This window comes from Brassica napus, chromosome C6, assembly GCF_020379485.1.
Source record: "Brassica napus cultivar Da-Ae chromosome C6, Da-Ae, whole genome shotgun sequence".
Taxonomy (NCBI): Eukaryota; Viridiplantae; Streptophyta; class Magnoliopsida; order Brassicales; family Brassicaceae; genus Brassica; species Brassica napus.
Genome location: NC_063449.1, coordinates 15,891,645 through 15,919,049, shown reverse-complemented (window position 1 = coordinate 15,919,049; position 27,405 = coordinate 15,891,645). Strand labels below are relative to the sequence as shown.

At 31.6% G+C, this 27,405-nt stretch overlaps 1 protein-coding gene across 1 annotated transcript; it reads left to right on the top strand.

Annotated features, from left to right (window-relative positions):
• Positions 1-3,174: 3,174 nt before the first annotated feature.
• Positions 3,175-10,069, top strand: LOC125588812 (probable LRR receptor-like serine/threonine-protein kinase At1g51820). The gene is made up of 13 exons (XM_048760648.1): positions 3,175-4,402; positions 4,506-5,031; positions 5,414-5,892; positions 5,978-6,122; positions 6,202-6,273; positions 6,373-6,444; positions 6,545-6,616; positions 6,697-6,878; positions 6,973-7,211; positions 7,307-7,433; positions 7,516-7,581; positions 7,678-7,867; positions 7,948-10,069. Exons 1-13 carry the CDS (start codon positions 4,330-4,332, stop codon positions 8,354-8,356), a joined length of 2,652 nt encoding a protein of 883 aa, XP_048616605.1. The 5' UTR covers positions 3,175-4,329; the 3' UTR covers positions 8,357-10,069.
• The last annotated feature ends 17,336 nt before the right edge of the window (positions 10,070-27,405 follow it).

Sequence of the window (27,405 nt, the reverse complement as noted above, 5' to 3'; positions counted from 1 at the left end):
TATATATATATGAATATTTATTAATAAAACTTCATATTCATACGATTTATGATCATTTTTGTCTTGCTTAAACAAAAACATTTAAACCATTGATCACAAAATATTCACTATGCGACTTTTACCATTTTCAATAATGTATAGTCGTTTTAAAAAATTTAAAATATAATTTTTTATTATATTTCTTTTAAAATTAAACAAAAAAGAGAGACGATACAAAAATTATTACCAAATATGTATTATTCATAACCATTAATTATCATATATATTTTAATCACATTAGGTTATTTTGTACCTTTTATTTAAGAAAAAAATTGAGAATATTCTTTTGTACATTACTAATCAATTTGATAATTAATTTAATAAAAATATAATATATATCTATATGGACCTACTTATTTTTTCAAGATTTTAAAAATCATCCTAGTGATGACACGTGGTTACAAAAAGATGTTGTAATGCTCTAGGATAATTAATATATATGAGATTTGGCTAACTCCAATCATAACATCAAATATAATATTAAAATTAAATTAAATTTGGTGTTTTGGTGTTCAACTCTAGTCTTTCAATTCTAACTATAACACCAGATTCTACACCAAAACATTATCGTATATATATAATTAAATTTACTTTTAATATTTTTAATATTTTATTATTTTTTATTGACTAATTATCATTTTATTATATTTCTATGTCAAAGTTTTGTAATTTTATGTTACATTGTTTATGTAGAAATGTAAATTATTTATAGCAAATTATATTTAGTTATTTTATGTAAAATATTAGCTAAAAATAAAATTTATATATTTTAGAAGTACATAATAAATGAAGGGAAATTGCCAAAATACCATATTTATAGTACTACTTTTCATGTTTACACTAACCACTTTTACTCTCACTTTTAATGAAGGGTAACAAATATTTATAACTCTAGGATTAACTAATCTAGACTTAGGGTTTAGAGTTGAGGGATGAAATATAATTTTTGGAATATGAAATTTAGGATTCTAATAAATATATAAATAAGTACTTAAAAAAATTAAAAATAGTGTCAAAAAATAATTTTCGATTTTCAAAAGGAAATTCTGAAAAACAAATTTCAAAAAAAAATTTCAAAAAAAGAAGAAAATTATAAAGAAGTTCAAATTTGGAAAAGTATAATTTGAAAACATAAAAAATTATTATTTTTATTTATTTAATAATTATTTATTATGTATATAGAACAAGGGTATAAAAGTCTTTGTCACTTAATGAAGAAGATATTTTTGAAAATACTTCTTTAGTGATGGTAAAAATGAATAATAGTACCAAAAAATAGGTAAACATGAAAATTTTCCATAAATGAACTTTTATTTGTTACAGTTTGGTGCAACTGATAATAGTGAAATTTTCAAAAAAACCACATTCATAATAACACTTTTCATATTTACACTAACCACTTTTATCCTCATTTTTAAAAAGGGAAAAATACATTTATAACCTAGGGTTAACTAATCTAGACTTATCATTTAGAGTTGCGGGTGGGGTAGGGTTTTTGGAATGTGAAATTTATGATTCTAATAAATAAATAAATACTCAAAAAATAGCTTCAAAAATAATTTTTTTTTTTCAAAAAGAAATTATGAAAAAAAATTCGAAAAAAATAAAAAAATAGAAATTTATAAAAAAAGTTCGAATTTGAGAAAGTATAATTCGAATACATCAAAAAAACTTTTTATTTAAATAATTATTTATTATTATATAGAGAACAAGGGTATAAGAGTCTTTTGTCACTTAATGAAAAATGTATTTTTGAATATGTATCTTTACCGGTGGTAAACATGAATAATAGTACCAAGAAAGTGGTAAAAATGATAATACTCAATTAGTTATATTATTTGTTGAAATATAAATAAAAATATTTTAATTTAATAATGTGAAAACAAAAATACAAGAAACAAAAGTGCTAATATATAATTAAATGTAAAATAATAAAATAGATTATTTTAATAATTGGTATGATGATTTTGGTGTTATTCAAAAATTACTAAATTTGATGGGATGGTGTCATTTTTAATGTCTCATTGGAGATAAATCACATCAAAATTAATGTTTTGGTGTTTTATTAAAGTTGTTTTAACATTTTTAGAAGTAGCTTATTCCCCAAATAGTTATAGGAGAAACAATTTTTCTTAAGCAATTTTTTAAAAGAAATTTCTTGAAAATACAACTTGTCTAAATAATTCTGAGGAAAATCGAATATAAATTATTTGCGAATTGATTTGTATATGTGTCATCACCACAGTCATTATCAACAAAAAAGAGATGACATGGCTTTTAAAAAATATGACATGCCATTATGACATATATAATTTTCTTTATAAAGATTTATATTTCCCTGAAAAGTTTTCTAAATATAGAAACAACTAATAAATCTTACTTCATCATTAAAGTAAACTTTCTTCATAAATATTTATTTTTGGCAAAACTTTTGAAATATATTAATAACTAATAACTCATATATTACCATTAAAATAAAATATATATATATATACCAAATTAATAAAAATAAACTAAATATGAGTACAAATATTTTTTACATTAACTTATATATCACATTTTGTGTATATATATAATCAAAAGTAATTTTAAGTGTACATTAACAAATACAAAAAATAAAGCAATCCTAATAAAATAAAAAATTTGCTGATAGTTAAATGAATAAATTTTATTTAAGTTTATCAGTTTATTGGGTTAATTAACATATTGATTTTTACCATTTTAACTTATTTAACTAAAACCAACAAAAATCCACAAATTATTACAATTTATGTATTTGAATAAAGACATATATAAAAATAAGGAAGAACAGATATATTTAAATAAATAATAATTAAAATGATTTTATAAAAATGGAATCCTAAATTTATAAAAAATTAAAATTAAATTATACATAAATAGTTATACTAAATAAAAAGAAACATGGTTACAAAAATATCTTTATAGTTTTTTTTTCAAATCAATGAAGTTAAAATATAAAATTAATAATGTCAAAATGTAAACTAATATTTTAAAACTAAAAAACATTATATTTAAAATTATTATTCTCCGCATGGCGAACGGAAACTCCTAGTTCCATATAATTATTTAGAGATATTCATAGAAAAAACAAAGAGCTCAATATGAAGTTTTAATATCAAGCAACTAACAGCTCAATTTGGGGTACAGATTAAAAAACTACGGCCAACAAAAATCATTGGAAGTTGTTACTTTGACAATTGGCATGCAAAAATGAATATATAATTTAATACATTAACTCAATTATTTGTGAGCATTGACATTTGAAGGTGCAGTTTTAATTAGTGAACGATAAAGACCAAAGAGACAGATCAACCAATTAAGTGCAGCTATACAAAAGTCAAAGTCAACGAGAAAGTAAGAAGGTTGTAGTTTGATGCACGTCTCCTCTTTTTTTTTTTTTTTTTTTTTTTTTGAACACACGTCTCCTTTAATTATTCCTCGTTTTTCCACGTCAACTAAGATTACAGCGTGTTCTTTTGAATTGAGTCAGTCAACGGGTTTGTGAGCATCATCAACGCTCAAGCTATTTAAATTAGGTTGTTAGGATCTTTTTTTGTCTAAAAAAAAAAAATAGAGAACCATGGGCTGTCACGTGTGGTGGGGCCCACGAACAAGCCAAAACCTCTCCAAAACTCGCCTCTTACGTAGGAGGAGGAAGAAACAAGTTTTAAAAATGGTGTGGAGCCTACTGATTTTTTAATATTTTTTTTCTTAGAATCTAAGGCTCAGGCGAGCATGTTTATCCGGGGTCCTTAGTGAGGTTCTTAGTGCGTGGACCCCTACAAAACCTTTAAGAATCGGTTATAAAAACTACTAATTAAGAACCGATTTTAGTGAGTTTCTTACACTGTTCGCGAGCCACACTGACTCGTGGCGATCCGCGATTGGTTTGCTTTTTTATTTTTATTTTTTTTTTAACAAAGAAAATCTAATAAACCCATTTGGGTTTCTAAACATGCTCTAAACCTCTTGTAATTTCTTTCTCAAGTACTTGACTTTTTTTTTTTTTTGAAACACCGGGTAAATGAAACACCGGGTAAACGATTACGTCTCCTTTTCTCAAGTACTTGACTTATAAAATCATTTTGCACCGCGAAAACATATGGTGTTAAAAAAAAAGAACCGTGAAAACATATTATTATTTGACCCACATCATTAATCTTAGTTGACTTAGGACTTTTAAGAAGTCGCTTATATAATCATAAGCTCAAATGCATATCTTGATATATAAAAATAAAAGGATCTCTCCTTTGGACATTAAGGAGAAAAATGGAGAGACGTTGTATGTTCATTTCCAGTTTTGTGCTGATAGTTCAGCTTGTTCAAGCTCAAGATCCCACCGGTACGTACAGAATTGTTGTATTTTAATGTATATGATATATTTGTGTTTTCGTCAACGGTTCTTTTTGGATTATAAGATATTTTTTCATCTATTATCTCATTAGGATTCATTAATGTGGATTGCGGTTTACCCCTTCGTGAGTCTCCTTACAACTCACTCCCAACCGGTTTAGCATATACATCAGATGCCGATTTAGTTAAGAGTGGAAAAACTAGTAGAATCGCCAAGGAGTTTGAACCGGACTACACTAAGCCGATTTTGAAACTAAGATATTTTCCAGACGGATTACGAAACTGCTACAATCTAAATGTTACCCGGGACACCAAGTATCTGATTAAGGCCACATTCGTATATGGAAATTATGATGGTCTTAATGTCGATCCAAACTTTGACCTTTACTTGGGTCCGAACTTATGGACAACAATGAGCAGTAATGATACTATAGAGGAGATCATCCATGTGACGCAAACCGACTCTTTACAGGTATGTCTTGTTAAGACAGGAATTAGTATACCCTTTATAAATGTCTTGGAGCTACGACCATTGAAGAAAGGTATGTACGTTACTCAAAGCGGCTCACTTAAATACGAATTCAGGAGGTATCTTAGCAACTCAGATCGTAATATACGGTAAGAACAAGTTAAAACTCTCATATAACATAAACATAGGCCTTGATTGGTGTTTGTGATTGCTTATAACATTTTCAACTTTTTTAATTTTTTTTGCATATTTATGTTTAAATGTTTAAATAGTGTATGTACTTTTTTTCAAATAAACCCACAATATTTACTCTTTTAGTTAAAAACTTAGCACACGCGAAAGCCATTCTTAAAAAGCAAAAACATCGTTTGCATTTTTCGTTTTCCATTTATAATCTCAAAATTTAATAACGAAAATTTTTATTTTTTGATAAAGAAAAATATTTCAGTTTCACATGTCAATATTTTTTCACTTGAATGATTGAAAACCTTCGGTTAGTTTATAATGTATTGCAATTCAATATTGTGCCAGGTACCCGGATGATATATATGATCGTAAATGGTACCCGATGTTCGTGGCGAACTCCTGGACACAAGTAACTACAAATTTGAATGTAAATTCTAGTAATCTTTATGAACTGCCAAAAGGTGTAATGTCAACGGGAGTAACGCCCCTAAACCCTAACGCGACATTAAACATTACATGGACTATAGAGCCATCTACTACGAAGTTTTATTCCTACATGCACTTTGCCGAGCTTCAGACCCTAAGGGCCAACGATACAAGAGAATTCAATATAACAATGAATGGGAAAATTTCATATGGACCATATAGTCCTAAGCCGCTAAAGACCCAAACCATATTCGACATAACACCAGAGCAATGCGATGGAGGGGCATGCCTTTTGCAGCTTCTGAAGACGTCCAAATCAACTCTTCCACCTCTCCTGAATGCTATCGAGGCTTTCACCGTGATTGATTTCCCGCAAATGGAGACAAATGAAGATGACGGTATGTCCATTTACATTCCTGATATTATGGACAAATATTTGTGTTTTGTTTTGATTTATGAAACCATCAAGCTTTACAATCGTAGTTGCTGGTATCAAGAATGTTCAAGATATTTATGGATTAAATAGAATCAGTTGGCAAGGAGATCCATGTGTACCCAAACAATTTTTGTGGGATGGTCTAAACTGCAATAACTCAGATATTTCGACTCCACCAATAATCACTTCCTTGTAAGATAATCATTTACTTTACGTTAATTTCTTAATCATGTAATTATCGAATTAGAAATCTCACATTTAATTTCTCCAGAGATTTATCTACAAGTGGATTAACCGGGATCATCACACAAGCCATTCAAAATCTTACCCACCTTGAAAAATTGTATGTATATATGCATGGCTGTCCAAGCCTAAAAAATTACTTAGCCTTTGGAAATGGATCATATTGGATGGGTTAATATGTCTCAATTGTTAACTGTAGGGACTTGTCAAATAACAATTTGACTGGAGAAATACCTGGATTTCTAGCTGACATAAAATCACTCTTGGCCATGTAAGTTTCTCATAGAGACACTATTGTTTTGACGTTTTTTTGGCTAAGCTTTCTCCTAAACATGATTGCTTTTGTTTTGACGCATAATCTTTTCCAACAGAGACTTAAGTGGTAATAACTTAACTGGATCGGTCCCTCGCTCACTTCTTCAGAAGAAAGGAATGAAGTTAAAGTAAGTTTTTTTTTTGTTTCCGATACTTATCAGCCCGTTAATATACTATTTGGTATCTTAATAACACTTATATTTGGTAGTGTTGAAGGAAACCCTCATCTTCTTTGCACAGCTGGTTCATGTGTGAACAAAAGAAAGGATGGACATAAGAAAAAGAGTATCATTGTACCAGTGGTTGCATCAATTGCTTCAGTAGCTGTTATTATTGGTGCATTCGTCATGTTCCTTGTTCTCAGAAAGAAAAAAGCATCAAAATTTGAAGGTACTAATAAATAAAGTCAAGAATAATATCATAACAAACATACATCTCAAGTTTCACTAAGTCTTGACTAAATTTTTTTCCTTGCAACCTTAAGGGCCACAACCCTCATATATTCAAGCGTCAGATGGTAGATCATCAGAACCGGCAATTATGACAGAAAATAAAAGGTTTAGTTACTCAGAAGTTATGACAATGACAAATAACTTCCAAAGAATCCTTGGGAAAGGAGGGTTTGGAATTGTATATTATGGTTTTGTGAATGATACAAAACAAGTAGCAGTTAAGATACTTTCCCATTCATCATCTCAAGGGTATAAACAGTTCAAAGCTGAGGTAAATTTTCACAGTCATCAGTATCTCGTACGAAAACATTTAATGATTCAACAATATTTTAAACTTGAGCTTGTGAATCATGGCTTGGTGTTTAGGTCGAACTTCTTCTTAGAGTTCATCACAAGAACTTGGTCAATCTTGTTGGGTATTGCGACGAAGGAGAGAACATGGCTCTTATCTATGAATACATGTCCAATGGAGATTTAAAGGAACATATGTCAGGTAAAATAATAACTAAATGTCTTGTTTTAGTTCTATGCGTGTAACATAAGACTTTGATATCAATCTGTTATTTCAAATACAGGAACACGTAACCGTTTTATTTTGAATTGGGGAACTCGACTTAAAATAGTTTCTGAATCGGGACAAGGTTAGTTTAAACATTACCCACCTTAAGTTTTTTTCTAATTCATGTTTACTTGATATCCTTTTGAGAGCCTAATTAAAAATGATTGTTGTGGCTTAGGACTTGAGTACTTACATAATGGATGCAAACCACCAATGGTTCATAGAGATGTCAAAACCACAAATATATTGTTGAATGAACACTTTGAGGCCAAGCTTGCTGATTTTGGTCTTTCAAGATCATTCCCAATCGAAGGTGAAACTCATGTGTCGACAGTTGTTGCTGGAACTCCTGGATATCTTGATCCTGAGTAAGTACTATCGACTAAGAAATTCTATTCTCTTTCGTATGAAAAAATATGAAAAATTTATTGTATATCTTGTTTTGCAGATACTATAGAACAAATTGGCTGACAGAAAAGAGTGATGTTTATAGTTTTGGGATAGTATTGTTGGAGATCATCACAAACCAACCTGTGATAGACCAAAGCCGTGAAAAGCCACATATAGCAGAATGGGTGGGGTTAATGCTTACAAAAGGAGACATCATAAGCATTATGGATCCCACTCTAAATGGAGATTATGATTCTGGTTCTGTGTGGAAAGCTGTTGAACTAGCAATGTCTTGTCTAAATCCTTCTTCAGCGAGAAGACCTACGATGTCGCAAGTTGTTATCGGATTGAATGAATGTCTTGCAGCTGAAAATTCAAGGGGAGGTGCCAGTAGGGACATGGACTCGAAGAGTTCTATAGAAGTGAGCTTGACTTTTGGTACTGAAGTGAGCCCAAGGGCTAGGTAGATTATATGTTTTTTACTACGGAACTATCTTCATATTTCTGTGTCGGATGTCTCCTTTATTTAACTTCTGTTATCGATACTTTGCGACTTAAAAGTTTAGAGTCGCTTTAAGTTCATGTGTTATGTGTTGTTTGACAAATAGAGTGTTACTCTTGTTCTTGAAGAAGAAGTTAAATGTTATGTAAGGAGATCAAGGTTAAAGAGCCATACAAAAATTCACAAAAAAAGTAGAATGGAGAAGGTCTCAACAGAGTGGCAAAGTAAACATATATTATCAAGACATAAACAGAGAAAATAGAGGAAACGAGTACTTAGGATTCATCAATGGGGAATGCGATTTACCCTCTCGTGACTCTCCTTACAAAGCACAAACCAGTTAAGCATATACATCAGATGCTGATTTAGTCGAAAAAAATCGACTGACCCACACAAATAGACCACCGAAAGTCATCCGTAAAAGTCTTCCAATTGTTGGTTTATTAGTAGATGACATGTTCCGGTTTCAAAGATTCAAACGACAACCAGAACCACCAGTTATATTATAAATTATGAGCCACTGTCAAAGTTCTTAAATTTGATGTGAACATATAAAACACCAAACAAGAGAGCGCTAACAAAGTGAAGGTCAACGCCTAGTTCCATCATCTAAGGTTTTTTTTTTTCCTTTAGCTCATCATATAAGGTCTTCGTTATGATGGTGCATACACATATACACATATGATGTACTAGATGATTTTCTTCATGCACATGTATTAATATTTACAAAGTGATCAAATCATAGTAATTGCTTTATGTCATATTTCAATTTAAAATTATTTTGTAGTTTTTTTTACAGTTTTGTATTTTATTTATATATGATTATTTTAAATAGTATTATATTTTTCTTCTAAATAGATATGTGATTTTGTGTACTGAATATTTCGTTGGTTCAGTATTCATTTGATTATATTAGATTATATATAATTTTCCAAGTTAAACAATATTTTATGGCTCAAAAAAGATTTAGAGTTTTGATTAATTTTGTTAGTTAAATTTATTTTGGTTTATTAACTTGTATTTGTAAATTGTTTTAATGAAAATAACAGTATTTTATATATGTTTTTTGAGAAACTAATTAAAGTGGGATCAATTCAGAGTTACATAAAAATATGAGCATAACAATAATCTGTTGAAAACTCACTGACATATATAAATTCTATAAAACGAATCTCAATTAAAATAATTGGTTAATAATATTTTTATTTATTTATACGTTTTTAGTCATTTCAGAATTCTGTTTATAAAATAAATAAAATATTACTATACATAATAATATGTTGATATATTAGTTAGACCATTGATTTTAAGTATAAGAATTTATATTGGTCCGGTTAACAGTATTACTTAGACCACTAATTTTGAGTATATTAATCACATTTATATTTGATGAAATATATAATAAAACCGGGTTAGTTAGGACTTAGGAAAATTGCATCTAGTTCAGTTATGCAAAAAAAGAAATAAAAAAATTCTTAATTATGGTAAGTATAATAAAGTTTTAGCTTATTAAGAATATTGGTTTATGTTAATTATTTTTGTTTTTGTTTTTGTGATAATCTGATAAAAGGTATTGATAGAGAACATACATTCAGTCTTTTAATATCTATTATGTTGTTTGAGTTATATTTTGAGGGGGAAATTTTTATTTTTTATTTTTTGTCATCGAAGGGGAAATTATTTATTTTTAAATATCAAACTTCTTTTGTGGATTTTGCTTTATTATGAAATGAATATAAATATATATACATATATATATATATATATTAATTTTTATAATATTTATTTTATATATTTTTTTATTTTGAAACCAGAATAAATAAAAAGAAGGTTAATTAAAAAACTTAAGTGACAAAAAGTCATCAAAAGGAATATTTATTTTGTGGTTTGATATAATGTTTAAAAGGAAAGTTATTGTTTTAAAAATATCAATCTTATAGTTAATTTACTTTTTGTGAAATCAAATTATTTATAAGATATATCCACGTTTTAAAATTTTATAAATATTTACTTTTTATATATATTTGATTCAGAAACCAGTATAAAAAGGAAATTTAAAAAAAATATAATGACAAAAATATCAGAAAAAATAAATATTTCAAATAGATTTATAAAGATTTATAGATATTTTCCTCTTTTTTTTGCAGAAAATAAAACACAAGGTTAATAAAATCTAGAAATATTGGTAAAGTCAATTAAATAATAATTTAAATTCATTAAGAATATCAATATAATCAACGAGAGCGCGACGGCATATAGGAAACTGACTTTTCAAATAATATTATAGAGATCCTCCTTTGAGAGACTTTAGAGCAAAAAAAAGGCAAGTGTTCACGTCTTCTATTACTCTATGTTCAACTTTATGTCTCAACATTTATTATCTGCCTAATTGCCAATTGCTTAACTTGAGATAAACGCTCAGTGTATTTATGTTATCCAAGTAGGAGTTGATATTTAATTTAATAATAATCAAGTGTGGCTTAGGTACGGTTTAGTTTGGGGTGTGAAAAACTCATTACATAGGGGATGGACACTTCAAGTATTTTATCGGTTCGGTTTGGATTTAGTTTGTCATGGTTAATTCAGTTCTAAAAATTTCTCAAATGAAGTAAACCACAATTAGTTTCGTTTGGTTTGTATTCGGATCGGTTTGTATTTCGGTTCGGTTTAATCGGGTTCATCTTAGTTTAATGTCATGTTTTAAAACATAAACATATCATCATTAAGTCATCATGTTGGCCACAATAAAATATAAACTATGTGAACTCAATCTAATCCAAAACATAACTGAAACAAAAACCTTTTGATAGTTTACTTTGATCATACAAAAAAAAATCTTATGTAATTGTTTTTTTTTCCTCCGCCCGACGTGGTAGCCTGGTGGTTTAACCGCATGGACTGATTATATTGGAATTCCGGTGGAAAAAAATGCTATCATATTTTTCAGTAAATAAAACTGTATCAAATGGAAAGTTTGGTTAAAAATTTGTAGAAATTATGTTCAAAAAAGAAACTTGGAGTAATTTTTACACCAACCATGGTACTCTGACAAGGGAGTTCATTAGTTCTAGTTTCTTTGGAAAAACTCATTTAACTGTAAGAGAAAACTCGAAAAAAAACTTTTGGTTTGAATTTGGTGTTTATATTCTTTATAAGTTATTTACATATTTCAAAAATGGATTTTTTTTGTTATTTGTTTTCTCATGTTTTGAAATGTAAACACATCAACTTAGTTTGAAACCAATCGAGTGGTAAATTGTCTTTGAGAAACCTTGTAAACGAAAATTTAATAAGTATGCATTAGTTTTATTAACCTACTAGATTTTGATCTGCGATTAAAAAAATATTGTTTATTTTAAACAAATTTTGATATAAATTAGTGTTCTCGGATGGCTGTGCATAATTATGTTACAAGTCATATTATACCAAAAAGAATATTTTGAAAAAGACTATATAAGATATGAATTAGTTTATTGACATTTTGTACGTACACTCTTATGTAACTCTCTCTTAAGACTAGACATTTTACCCGGGCCCGAAAAACTAAACCAAAACTGACCTGAAAATACCGGTTCTGTTCGGATCCGGGTCAAGCGTAAAGTGCCTATTGAGTATTTTTTGGACCCTCAGGTCTCTGCTCAAGTTTGAGTCCTACAGACCCGATAGGTGCCCAAAATACCTAAATATTTTGTGTACATTAGGTATAATAGGGTACTTCATATATTTGTGGCATTACCAATATTTTTTAAGTTTCGAGTTCAGGTTTATGGTTATAGTATCGGGTTTAGGATAAAATTTTAAATTTTAAAAATATATTTTGGGTATTTATCGGTTCCTTGGATCATATTTCGGAAAACAATTTGGGTCTTTTTGGGTATTTGAATATTTTTTGTGCATTTGGGTTTTTGGGTATTTCAGGTTTTTTTGGGTCCTAAATACTTGAACCGATCTAGACTCGTTACGTATCCAAAAATGATAGGTTTTTATAGGTATTTGAATTATGAACCCGAACCCACCTGGACCCGAAAGTAACTGAACCGAACCAGAAATTTTCAAATACCTAGTTAGGTCCATATTTCTAGGAGCCATACCCGAAAAAACCTATTTGTAGCCGATTCAAAGACCCAAATGCCTAGACCTACTCTCTTGTTATATTTTGTGTATATTTTATAAGTGTTATATTTGTTCAGTTGGTGAGACTTAAGATTTACTTGCCATATTTTTAATTATTTTAATAGTATAGATTTATAGGGATTTTAATATATTTCAAATTTATATTAAACACCAATTTTTTATTATAAATACTTTTATAAAATTTAATTTAACGTAATATATAATTTTTTTAACCAATGGTTTTCTAAAGTGTTTTTTTTTATCAAATTTTATTTTATAAATATTTGGAACTATATAATGTATGATGACATGGTATAATATGTTGTATTATATATGCTAACTCATTTTAATAACCGGTGTCTAAATATTGTAGGTTCATCATAAAGTGTAAGATATGGTGTATAATGTTATTGTACAACAACCATACCGTTGGGTGATAAAATATTTTTAGTGAAAAAGTATATTACATAAAATGAGGTGTAATAATAGGATTCATGTAAAATATTAAAATATTGTATAGTATAAATAATTAATGATAGAATAAAAATACAATAAATATTTATACGTGGGTCCAACAATATTTTTACAGTAAAACTTTAAAGTGACTTTCTTTTAATAGTATATATGCAAAATTATATGTTATACTAATGTGATTTGGTTTAACTTTCAATCTCTAAAGTCATTACAACGTATAGTCATTAAGAATAAACGTGAGGAGACTATAGCAGGACTAATTTGCTGTTGGAACTCATTTTTTACAAAATGACCATTTTTCAGAAAGCAATAACCGAATGTTAGAGTAGTGTAACCATATGTCAAAACCGAAATTGGTTTGAATGAGAAATGAAAGTTCAAAGTGGGTTGAATGTAAAGGTTAAAATGACATTTGTAAAAACGAGATATTGGACTGAACACCCGAGTTTTAGCTTTCGGGATTTGGTTAATGGCTTATGGGTCAAAAAATTATTATTTTTGTTACAAATTCTACTTTGTATTTTGTTGACAAAGTAAAAAAAAATATTTATTTTAATTTATGATATTAGTATCATTATTATGAACAATTAAGCATACAAAAAAATCTGTTATGATTTCTTTGTAGCATAAGTCTTAATATTTTTCAAAATGATTAATGTGAGAATCAATTCTCAAATCTCCAATTTATGGTTCATGTTGACCATATGAGCTATAAAAGAGCCACTTTCCTTTCATTCTAAGGACACTAATTAATCAACTCATACCAAATCTTCCATATGATTTTATTCTTTTAGTTTCTTGTTGTGTCTTAGAGTACAACACATAAAAGGGTTATCTAGATTCTATACAACACATAAAAGGGTTATGTAGATTCTATCTTCGGTGTTGGAAGATAAAAACACTGTAGTTGTATCATGGGAATCTGAGTACTACGAAACCGTCGCACTACGAAACGTTTAAAAATTTAAGGAAACAGATTTATCATCTCAATTCTACAATTCTTCTTTATTAGTTTATTTCGGTGTGGTAGTTTTGAATTTATGTTCTTAAATTTTTGCAAATATCAGTTGTACTGAAATAGAAAAATAAAGTTTTACATTAATAAAATCTTTAAATATTTATATTTTTGCATTAACAATACTGATATTTGTTAAAAGTTTTTTTTAAGAACATGTTGATCTATATTCAGAATGAATTGGAAAAGTCATTATAATGAAAGTGTTCATTATTCCTCTAATCGATCCGGAAAGAAAAAATAAAAAAATTCTTGGTTTTATTTTTATTTTTATCTGATTGTTTAATCTGCAGTGAATTAATATTCTTTTTTTTCGGTTTCAGTTTATTATTTAATCCTCGCATTTAGCTTTTTCCTCTTTAGCTTGCATAGATTTTTGTGTTAAATTGTTAATTATTTTTAATTTCAGAATTTAATCGGATTTAAATTAGAGGCGTTATATAATTTAGCAAGTATTGTTATCGTTCAATTCTTTGCATAATTATTTAGCAGATTATTGGAAGAACATCTTTGTTTGATGCTTTGATCTTTTTGCAATGTTAATTTCTTTAATGGTTTAGACTTTAAAGATTTCGCCTTGGTATCTTGACTTTTGTTATAAAATTAGTCAAAAATGTGCTAATGCTTTGACTTGGTTACTTAAAGATAATTATTTGCTTTAGTTATCATGACCGACGTAACGTTTTGATTTCTTGTTTCAGATTTTTTTTTTTGGAATAAATCTACGTTATAATAGGGCAGTTGCATCATTCCTGATGCGACACGTCAGCGATTTGTGGGTTTCACTTTTAAAAAGTGTGAAAAAGTGTCAAGTCTGTGATTTGAACAACAACATTTATACCACTGAGCTAAAGGATTCTTTGTACATTGATGACTGAAAAAAATATATATTTATGAAGGTCGGAGTGTATATTCAATCAAGTCATTTTCTGCACAAATAGGCAAGTGGGGATGTTACGTTGGGTGCTTGGTTTATTTGGCTTGGCTATACAAAGTCTGTTGTGACTCTAAAACTTTTACCTCATTTAACATTGATTCTGGTTCTTGAGAGAATTGCAGATTGTGAATGAAAGGCACAAGCATGGAACATATGTGTAGCTGCGTTCGACTCGACATGTAGCGGTATCTGCAGATCCCCTGATCCCATTGTGGAGGTTAACATGCAATGTGTTGACCTGGAAATCATTATTTGGAAGCTACATTTCGAGGCATTTCCTCAACATATAAATAGACCATAGACAGAGTTTGATATTTATAATACTCAGTGATCATGGAGTCTGCAGAAAACAGTCATTTTGCATATTCTATATGGAACCAAGAGATATGTCCTTTGTTTGATGATTGTATTATGATAGCTACTAACATAGGAGATGACTAGAGAAAGAAAAATGAGTATGAAACTCTTATATGGGTAGATTTTGTAAACACATTGGGGTTTATTAACAGTTGTGACAAGCAATTATGTTTATAGTAAAGGAAACCCGCCGCAGCGTCAATAACAAATGTGCATGTTTTTTGGTTGTTTGGGATTGAAATAGCTTATGGGTTTTCTAAATCGATATAATTGATTTGACTAAAGCTATCTTGGATGACAAAAAGAAGGATTGCAAATTTAATAACTTCTACTTTAGACTTTAATTTCAACTAAATTATAATCAGCCTTTTATCCATATCATCTTAGTTATAATCGTAAAGATTTATTAGAATAAATAAACAGTTTCAACAATATTTAATATGTGATTTAATAAACAAAAGAACATGTAGGATTTTTAGGATTTAAATAGATTGGAGACAATAGTTAATGAATATGAAAAGAATACGAAGCAGATGATGAAAAATGATTCGAGCAAATTAGTGGCAACACAGAGCTAAGCGAGATAAAAATATCAATCAATAAAGAATGAAAGAAGAATGAGCAGGGTTAAGTTATTACACAAGCCAAAAATAAGACAAATCAAACGATAGAACGTGAAAACAAATGTAAACAAGACAAGAGGAGATGGTAAAGATAAAATGCATTGAAAAACTGACTGCTAAATTAGTAAGCAAGAGACAAAAATAGATTAAAATGCAAAAACCCCGCGCCTTGGCGCGGGTAACGATCCCTAGTTAATTTAATTATCAAGTACATGTTCAACCATGAAAAGGAAAAAAGATTCAAGTTTCAAGTATGCTGATACCATAGTTATAAACAACACTTTGATTCTCAAGGGACCAAATGGTATGGATAGAAAATTAGAAATGGATTTTGTGAGTCATAAGTATAGGAGAAGTTTTCCACATATGAAATTGTTTGCCACTCTTTTGTTGATATTGATCAAAACATTCATATTCCATCAATGCTTAATTTTAATTTTTAGACCAGTGGTACAAAAATTGACATGTGTATAGTAGTTTATTAGGTCAATATGGTTGAGAATAACCATATAGAATAATGTTTTGATGGCACAAATAATATATTGTAATGAATAATGATATATATATTTTCTATAAACAAAAAATTGTGTTTCGAAGAATCTAAAACATACAAGTTGGATTCACAAAATCAATCCAACAAGAGAGAATTATGAAAATGGTTATACGTGATACAAATGTGAATTTCTGAGATAGAAATACATTTTTTAGAAATCGTAATATTTTTCAAAATTGCATTTATTCATTTAAATCTAAAAGAGTTGTTAATCAATTTTTTTAGTCTTAAGAGATATTGAATACAAAATATGCATATTTTGAGTTATCTCAAGAAATGTAGAAGAATCATTGATTACTACATAAAATCGCTCGCATGAAGCCACATGGACTTAGTGAGTATATGTTTTAAAAACAAACTAGTTTCATGCATTGAGTTTTGTGTACAATGGTTAATTGTATCTTGAAAAAAAAATGACAAAATCAATAGACAATTGATCTAAGTTGGACCAATCTCAAGAGATTATGTTCATTATGCTGACAACCTAGGATCCATTTATTAAAGGTGTTTCATGAAATCAAAATTTTATATCATCAAGAGTAAAGCCTATGAATTAAGATGAGGTTTGGCGGTAACTATACCTAAATAACTGGAGATCTCAAGAAATAAGTTCAAGGAGACAATTGAGACAAACTAAACATGTCCAAAGCACTGTCAGACATCGGTCTATAACCAATTCCTATGATGATTAAATAGTACTACATGTAAGAAATAGAGGAAACAAGTGGAGTAGGTAATGATGCTCCTTTAAACAAAGCTAATGGCAAATCACCTTGTGAGTCTGAAATGGAGCCGTTTCTAGGAGAATGAAGGAAATGTTATATTCTCCAAGTTTACTCATGAATAACCAGGCATGTTAATTCACAGCCAAAATGAACACAACAGAAAACCTAGTTCTATGAGAGAATGAAGATGTGTTATAGTTATTGTCTAAGTTTACATCAAAGCCCGGGTGGTTTAAGACATCTTGTTCACTACCTGGCCGAGTAAATCCGATGGATATTAACAATGATTGGTTCAAGGCTGAAAAATTTCTACCAACTCATCATGCAGTGGATTTTTCGCTTGTACTCTCGATAGTCCTTTAGTGGAGTCTTGTTTAGGAAGTCAAGTGTATCAAGTCATCTAGTGTCTAAAATCATTTCGATTTATATGGGGGATTGTTGGAACTTATTTTTGACAAAATGGTTTAAGACCATTACTCGGTTAGTTTCCGAGCGAAGACGTTCGTCGGAATAACCGAATGTTAGATACTATAAAGTAGTGTAATCACATGTCAAAACCGGAGTTGGTTTGAATGAGTGATATATGGTGTTTTTGGCACCATTGTGCATATGCTTTCTAACTTGTTTTCAATGTTTTATCGAGTTAGTCCAGTCCTTTTAGAGTCATTTCAAGTCTGGAGTAGGCTAAAGAGTTGAAGGAAGAAGCGTGAAGAAAGGAGCAAGAATTGGAGTCTTTCCCCGAGGAACAATCATGTGGAGCAGTCTGACGGTTGATCCCACAAGGAGCAGCCAGGCGATTGTTCCCGACATTTATGGAAATTTCCATATCTTTCAAAGATTTGCCCTAATCATTTATACCCTCCTCTGAAGTCGATGGCGCCTCCATATAAAAAGCCATCCCTATCTTTATTGTCTTTTTACGCTATATTTTGCAAGAGGACTAAGACTCATAATTGGATTTTGCTATTGTAAGGGAGACGGCTCCTCTTCTCACCAAGAAGATCATCCTGAGTAGTCGGCTAGCTTGTCTAGGGTTCTAGGGTGTTGATCGTAAAAGCTAAACATAAATAAGCGAGCATATTGTGTCTTTGTTCATCTCTGTTCTTAAAGCTAGCTTTAACCTGATCACTTACTGCTCATTAACCATGTAGTCGATAGCTTGATATTGAGTGAATGAGCCGAGCATCCCTAGTCAGCGAAAGTAGATATTAGGGTGCTCGGTGAACCTATCGGACTTGATCTCTATTGCTTGTAGTCGATCCTTGATCCAAACGAGAGTTTAGGTGTCAAGGTCGAACCGCAAAGGGAGCAGCACCACGACAGTGGGCTGTTCTACTTGAGTGATACGTGTTCTAGATTTTGCTACATTGCGCTTGAATACATGTTTGGTTTAGCATCAACACCCGATGAGAAACCCTAGATTGGCTTCTCTTTAATATTGAATTTACTCTTTGCAATCATTTACTATACCTGCACGTCACCATTTAATTCAAACCCCACTTTTAGTTTTAGCTAAGTTGAAACTCATAAGAATAAAGTATAGACTAGTCCTCTAAATACTACAATTACCACTGTTAACTTGACAGTAGAAAATGTTCAGTTTTAATGTATCAATGAGAAATGTTGGTTCAAAATGGATTACTTGTAAAGGTTAAAATAATATTTGTTAAATGTCCACATTGTAGTATAAAAAGAGATATCGGACCGTACCCTAGTTTCAGGTTTCGGGATGGTTAATAGGCCTACGGATCATAAGATTATTATTTTTTATAAATTCTAATTTGAATTTTGTTGACAAAGTAAAAAGGAATATTTATCTTAACTTTTGATATTAATATCATTATTATGCACAATTAAGCATACAAAAAACTCAGTTATAATTTCTTTGTAACATAATGTGAGAATCAATTCTCAAATCTCCACTTTATGGTTCTTGTTGACCATATCCTTTATATAATACTAGGGGGTGTCTGCGCTTCGCGTGGAATATTGTTTTATTATTGCTATGAGCATGATTTTTTTTTGGATAATGTAATTATGTTATCGTTTTTATTTGTTAAGATCATTATTTGATGTTTTTAGTTTGTTATGTAGTAGGTGATAAGTTAATATATTTTGCATTTGTTTTTTTTTTAATAATGTGTTGTTGTGTGTATATTACTTGTTAGTAGTCAAATGAGTCTCTAACGTAAACTAATATTGAATTTCATTAACTTTGCATCTACGCATTTGTTGATTCTAAGATTAACGGTTTCATCGTTAAAATTGTATTATATTTTTTTCATATTTTTGAAAATTATAATTTTTAAGATGTTTTTTGCCCTCTCCCCATATTTTAAACTTGAGCCCTCACCGTCTATATATTTCGTTACAAATCTGGTGTGCGGTGCTTCTCACCATCACCGGAAAAAGACTCACATTTTTCTCTTGTTCTTCTTGCCTTCTTCACCTATGAGATTATATGGTATTTGTTGCAGATCGGGTTTATGAGTTTTCAGTTGTTCGGTTGCTTCCCACAGCATTGTAGGCTGTGCCAGTCAATATTGATTGCTCCTCTTCTTCCTTAGATTTCAGCTGATGTTAGGAACTGCATCTCCTTAGTTGGGTCAGAGTTTATTCGTCTTTGATTTTGTATTCCTCGTCGTTGGCTTACCGTCAATAGTCTCTGCTCGTTTTGGTTTTCAAGATCCAGTTTTTGGTGTTCTGACTTCTATGCTCTCTTTCATATATAGCTCGAGGAAGGCTCCATAGTTTTCTGATTTCGCTCCGTCTCCCTTTCCCTCTCTATTCTCGCATCTCTTTGCAGCTTTCATCGCATCTCTGGTGGCTCTCCCTTTCACCATGTTTGCCAGTCGAGATTTGGATAATGTTTTCGTTCGTGTATGCTATGTGGGCTTGGAAGGTTATTTCTGGTCTCAAGTTTAGTCTCTGATTTTTTGGTGGTTGTCTTCCATTCTCCCTCTCTCAAATTGTTTCTTTTCTTTCCATGTTTTCCTTGGTATAGGTGTGCGGAGTTAGTCTCTTGGAGCTTTGGTCCCTTCTATCCAGAGATTTGTGGTTTTTCAGTTGCATGCCGTATTGTATGTTCTTTTTTAGTCTGTGAGGTGTTTCTTTCTTTTTAGCTACTGGTTGTGATTCCGGTGTTTTAGGCATATATTTTCCTGCTTTTTGGTGGCTTTGGCCTTTAGATTATTATTCTCCCTTTGGCCCACTTTTTTAGTTTATGTGTTGGTTGTCTAGTTTCTTATTCTTAATTTGATTATCTTATGATACTAATATTGAAATAAATATAATTTGTAAATGAAATAATAAAAATTAGTAAAAATAATAAAATGATGAAAAGTCTTGCTATTTTTAGGTATGAATAAATTAAATATTTAAAATATATTTATATTATTTTATTTATTTCTTGAATTTTAGAGACCAATAAGTGTGAGAAGGATTAGATAATACACAATTAGAAATTGATGGAGAAAATTGCAATAATTTAAAAGAAAAAGAATTTAAATACAAAAAAAAAACATGATGACACATGTCAACAAACCCCCCTTCCACATGTCATAAGAATGGAAAAAGCCAACTTTATATATAAAGATTTGAGGATCTCTTAAAAAGTTGTAATCTCAATTTTGTATTAATTACAAAATAAACTTGTTTAGGTGTCACTCCCTCTTTTTCTTACTGCTGACGTGTCACTCTTAGAAAGAGTCTAGACAAACATTAGTCTAATTAGGGGCATTGCCCCCACGCAAGCGCAGGGTTGTGGACAGAGTTCTTGTTTCATCTCAATATTTGTTAGGGTTATTGTAGCTGTGAATTGTGCGTTTTGGGTTGATCATTGTTTCTCAAGTTTTTATTGTTATAGGGTTAGAGTTGTGATAATGAACTGTGTATGCATTGTTCTCCACTCATGAAGGACTAAACTGTGTTAGTAATGTTATTGATATAGTTTGTGGTGTTGTTTGTTATGTCACTAAGACTTATTGTTTGTTTATCTTTTTAATTTATTACTTGTACTGTTGAGATTACATAAATTATGTTAAGATTGTTGAGAGTACCTTTTGTTTCTGGATATTTTTTCTCCGGTTTAGTTTTGTGTATTAAGTAATAATTTTTTTTATTCTTATTATGTTGGTTATATGTTTTTTTATTTTTAGACTTGTTGCTTTTACCGGATCTTTAAAACAAATATATGAAGACTTGTAAAAATAACTATAAAAATGAGTGACAATTAGTATTTGAGCCTTAATGGGTTTTAAACGAATATATGTATTTCTAATAAGAAGACAATAGCATTGGCATGTTGACATTGAGCATGCAAACTATTTTCATAAGACAAGAGGAGTGAGCAGGTGGAGATGTTGTTTCCGCCTTTGTGTATGTTGGGATTGTCTCTTGTATCTCCTGGTATGGCTGTGTTTGTTTCTCTTTTATTTGTAAACAAAATCATTGTTAGTTGTATTTATCAGAGTTTGTAACTTACTCTGCTTTTTTGTTTAGGTAATTTCACTGATCTTGGTTGTCGTCTTCGTCTTCTTCGTAAGCATCTGCGAAAGTAAGTTTGTAAATTGTTAAATAGCTGGCCGTATAGTTTGTATTTGTTTAGATGTCTCAATGTATGTGTCGTTGAGTTTTAGTTGAGTTGATTGGTTTGGTATATTTATTTTAAAGTTTATTTGTAAGATTAGACAAAAAGAGAGGTGATCATTAATGATTGGTCTTTTTTTGGGATTCTAGTTTTTGGTGTTCTGATTGTTTGGGTTATTGTGGTTTCTTTTAAGCTGTAAAATAAAGATTTGTGTAAAATTAGATTGATAAGTAAGGGATATAAATAGACGACCACAAATCTTGGGTAGAAAATATTTTTGATTATTGATGTTAGCACAATATAGACAGTAAGTAATATAAAGGGAATTATGTGTTGATTGTTTCTTACGGATCAATGAGGAGACGGATAACGACTCGAGTTGCTTCTTTGGTGAGTTCAGATCCTTGGACATACGGATTTTCCCAACTACATCTGCGTGTTTAAATATCAGTTATGATATCGAAACATAATATAAACCCAGATGCAATGTGATAATATACCTGGGAGTTATGGGTTTGTGTTCGCAGTCACTTGGAGATTGTCGAACAGTCTAATCTTGACTGGAGATTGATCTCAGGAGCATCTGTGATGACTTCATCAATAATGGTTAGTGAGATGAAACGAATGAGGAATGGATGATCAGTTATCTTGTACATGCTTGAGCACCTAGCAACCTCAAAACGATCGACTTTCACAATGGAATCTGCTTTCAAAGATGGCATGTAATGATTAGCACGTCCGACGGGAGTAAACCCATGAATCACGGAATCTGCAACTAATATTATTCAACAAAGAATCAGGAAATCAATTAAAAATTTATGTTAAATAAGTGTGATAGATCGAAGATTAACTTACCTTTTCATCAAGGAAAAGAACCGTGATTCCCACAAACTCCCTATTTTTCTTGAAGTTCAGGGAATCCCAGAAGCGGAGGAAGCCAATGGCTATGCTCTGACTACTACGACCAAGACGGAGAGACTCGAAGGTTGAGTGACGGACGCCGTGACGTCGGTTTGAAGAACTGGAGAGGCAGAGAGAAATATTTTCTAGAAGATGGTTAAAGCTAAGAAGAATCAATGAGTTTTGTGGAGATGCAGATTGGGTTCATGAAAGATGAGAATCATATATATATGGTTTACAGAGGGGCTACAAATCAGGAACATTTATGATCAAGCGATTTAAGATGGGGACATGAAGAGTTCACCGATGAAAAAATAGATTACGAACAGACACACAGCGCAACTCTGTAACTCAAACTTGTTTGAGACAATGATGAAAAGAACTCAAACTTATGTTAAACGACAATAGTTTACAATATGGAAAAACTATAATTATTGCAAACTTGAGTTTTTTTCATATAACGTGATGAATCTCATTTAAAAATGAAATCCATAATACACTTGTAGGCCTGATCTGCTCAGAAGAAGCCGAAGAATCAAGAGCTTCCGACCTTCATAAATATATATTAGGTTCGGCCAACAATATACAAAATATCATTTAGCTTAGTGGTATAAATGTTGGTATTTATATCTCAATAACCCGGGCTTGAGCCATGGCGTGACACTTTTTCACACTTTTTAAAGTAGGACCCACAAAACACTGATGTGGCGCGCTGAGTGAGTAAAAACTCAACTATTATAATATAGATTTTTATTTCCCAAAAGCATTTCATTAACGTTACTTTAAAACCGTACACGTTATTGTAGATACAATGTTATAAAGTTAGTATAACGTACATTATGATTAGAGTATCATACGTACTCCGACATACATTCAAAAAACCAGTTTTTTTTTATGCTTCCGACTGTTAATCAAAGGTTCTTAACCATTACAACAGCCACGTGAACATATGTTAGCTACTAAAGCTAATCTGAGTAAAAATCACCTGCACCAAATAGAAAACGAGAGCATCAATAACAGAGCATTTCATAAGAACCTTAGTTGGAAAAATAACAATATTGTAAAGAGCAAACAAAGAAACATTTCACAAACCGAGTTAGAGATGGCAAAGTGGAGGCTTGCCCGCGGGCCTGGCCTGAAAAGACCCATTGCGGGGTGGGATTGGGCACAGATTTTACGGCCCGTTCGTTGGCGGGCCTCGCAGGCATGACCGCGACGGTATTGGGCCGAAGCAGGTTGGGCCTAAGCGGGATGCGGGATAATTGGGTGGCCCGGTTGACTTTTCTCGTTTCGTTTCTTCGGTGACACCAACAATGGCGGTTTCTTGTCTATGCTTCTCATCTTCTCTGATCGGTGACCAGAACTCATTCACTTCGGTCGTGTCTCTTCTGGTTCTCTTTCGATCTCTTCATCTCTTATATTCACAGTCACAGAAACTTCTTCACCACTTCTCTTCTTCTTTAACATTTCGACCACAGCACAGCTTCTTCTTGGCTTTTGAGTTTCCGTCAACGAGTCTTCATCTTCGCAAAGGTATATACTTCGTTCCTCTCTGTTGCATTTGCTGTAAGTTTTCACACTGTTGTACCTCCAATCATTCGGTCACTGAAACATACCAATCATTAAATATTGGTAACTACACTTTCGATCAACTAATGTTTGTAACTTGAATGCTGATGAGACCAACTTGATAATGTACACAAACGTCTTATGCTATTAACTAATGCTTGTAACAGACGTGACCAATGCTTGTAACAACCGTGACCAATGCTTGTAACTTGATGGATTTGAAAGTTAGTGTCTTATTCAGCTGATAAATAATCTTTCTTTATAAATTAGTTACCTCCATTACTTGGAAATATTGCAATAGATAATGAATTATTATATAACTCATGTTTTAAAATTCTGATCATCTTAAACCAAATCGATTCAGGATCAGTTCTAAGAGCGTCTGAGCATCATTATGTTTAACAGTATGACTAATGTTCGTCTCTTCTTCTTGCAGGTGACAGGTCCAGGTAGCTCTCCTTTCAACTGCTCGATCTCTAGCTCGATCGCTTGTTTCTGATCTCTTTGTCTTTCTAGTCATGATTTTCTCATGGAGCTCCTCCTTTTGCGTCTGAGAGGTCATCACACAAGCACTAATGAACAACAAAAGGCTTTGTTAAGGGAGAATAAGAAGATGAAAGACACCAAACCTTCTGATATTCAGCCAGCTTTTTGACTTCTTCGTCCACCTTTTGTTGTTCATGGAAGCTAGTTCAAGAGAGCTATTTTCGGAGGCATTCTGATAACAACAAACAGAAGGAGAAGAGTGGGTGTCACCAAACCTTGTGTGGCTGCAACAAACAATGTCTACGATGAGCAAAAAACATACATTATGTATTTCAGTATTTCAGAACGTTTACCAACAAAATATAAGATAGAATCTGACAGACCGATGGAGGTTTGTACCTTGATTAGCCAAGATGAGCGCAAGGTCGATCTTTTAGTCTGATAATTAGATAATAAAAATTTCTTATAATGCTTGAGTCTCAGACCAATGGGAAATAAGTAAATAATTGGTATAATTTTTAAAATTACATAAAAATACAAACAGAACCCTAAAACAATATTACCTAAACGTACGCTTTACGGCTTTCACGACCTAAGCCAAAAAGAAACGAACAGAAACCTAAACCTAACGAAGAAGAGAGAAAGAGATGACAGATGATGGTTCAAGTTTCGATCCAAATTTTACGCCGTTGAATACGATGGATTTAGAGAGTCAGCGACTCATTGGAGTTCTTTTGGCAGCTGAGGAGGCTGATGATGGTTCATCTGATGGAACAAAAAAGAAGCACAGAAAAAAAAGAAGGCTTATTGAAGTTGCTGATGAAGATGATAATGATGTTGAAATCAGTCCTACACCAACCCAAGCTACTACTTTGCCCAAACAATCCACCTGCGGAACCGGGCAAGCCTTGAAATAAAAAAAAACCAATGTTACAGTCTACTCTAGACGGTGGCATTGGATCATCTTCTAAGGCGAGTAAAAGGGAAACCAAAACCAAATCTATTCATTTTACCATCCGTGGTGGAAGAAAGAGTTCCAGGCCGAAAAAAGACAATGGTAAGAAGAAGATTCAAGAGGAGCAGCTTGATTCGGAAGGTGAATTTGAAGAGGACGAGATGGAGAACGAGATGGAGAACGAGAAGGAGGGTAGGCAATGGTCTGATGTATAGCCCCATTTTACTAAGATTCGAAAATCCAATGGTGAGGAGAAAGCTAAATGCAATTATTGCAAGAATGACTGTGCATGGAGTTCCCACGGGCATGGAACAAGTGGTTTGAGAAGGCATCGTGATAGATGCAAACTTTTTCCAAGGAATCTCCGAACCAAAAAGCTCGATGCTGAAGCCAAATTAGTAAGTGGCAAGTATGATCATGTTGTGTTCAAGCAGCTAGTAACCAAGACTATAATTCAGCATGACCTACCTTACTCTTATGTTGAGTATGAGCAAGTCAGAGAAACTTGGAAGCACTTGAATCCTGATGTCAAATTCATTTGTCGGAACACAGCTAAAGCAGAGGTCGATCGTTTTTATGAAAACGAGAGAGAGACATTGAAGAGGGAGCTGGCTAGTCTTCCTGGAAGAGTAAGCTTCACTTCTGATTTGTGGTCATCATTGAAACGAGAGGGTTATATGTGTCTGAAAGCACATTACATTGACCGGAATTGGAGGCTGAACAGTAAAATACTGACTTTTTGTGCTCTCCCACCGCCTCACACAGGTATGAATGTTGCACTGAAGCTTCTTGAATCTGTGGAAGAGTGGGGACTAGAGAAAAAAATGTTCTCTCTCACATTAGACAATGCTACAAGTAATGATTCGATGCAAGATACAGTGAAAACTCAGGTGCTTTTGAGCAATGATTTGTTGTGTGGAGGTGAGTTTTTTCACGTCAGATGTGCAGCTCACATACTTAACCTCATTGTGCAAGATGTTTTGAAGGTTATTAAAGAATCTTTGCAAAAAGTTAGAGAGAGTGTTAAGTATGTAACAGCGTCAAAGACGTGTGAGATGACGTTTGCAAAATGTGTGGATGCTGCTGGTATAAAGGAGAATGCTGGTTTGATAATGGATGTGCAGAGAAGATGGAATTCGACATTCTATATGCTTGAAAGAGCCCTTCCGTACCGTGAAGCGTTTGTTAAGTTGGAGATATATGATAGGAGAAACTATAAGTTTTTGCCTACAGCTACAGAATGGAGCAGAGCTGAGAAAATATGTGTTTTGCTAAGATTACTAGTTTGATGTCAGGTTCAAAATACCCAACATCGAACTTGTATTTCTATCAGGTATGGAAGATCCATAATTGGCTGCAGATAAATGAGGAAAGCGATGATGAGATTATCCGAGACATGGTGATACCGATGAAAGAGAAGTTTGATAAGTATTGGGAAGAAGTCACCATAATATCAAACACCAGATCAAAACTTATGGTGATACCGATGAAAGAGAAGTTTGATATTATGGTGATACCGATGAAAGAGAAGTTTTGATCTGGTGTTTTTATTTTATTTACATTATGGATTTCGTGGCGCTCTTTTTCCCTTGTCGGGTTTTGTCCCAATGGGTTTTCCCGATAAGGTTTTTACCGAGGCCACATTACATTACTTGGATATTGTTTTGGTGTTCATTTACATTACTTGGATTTGATTATTTGGATTTGCCATCATTCACT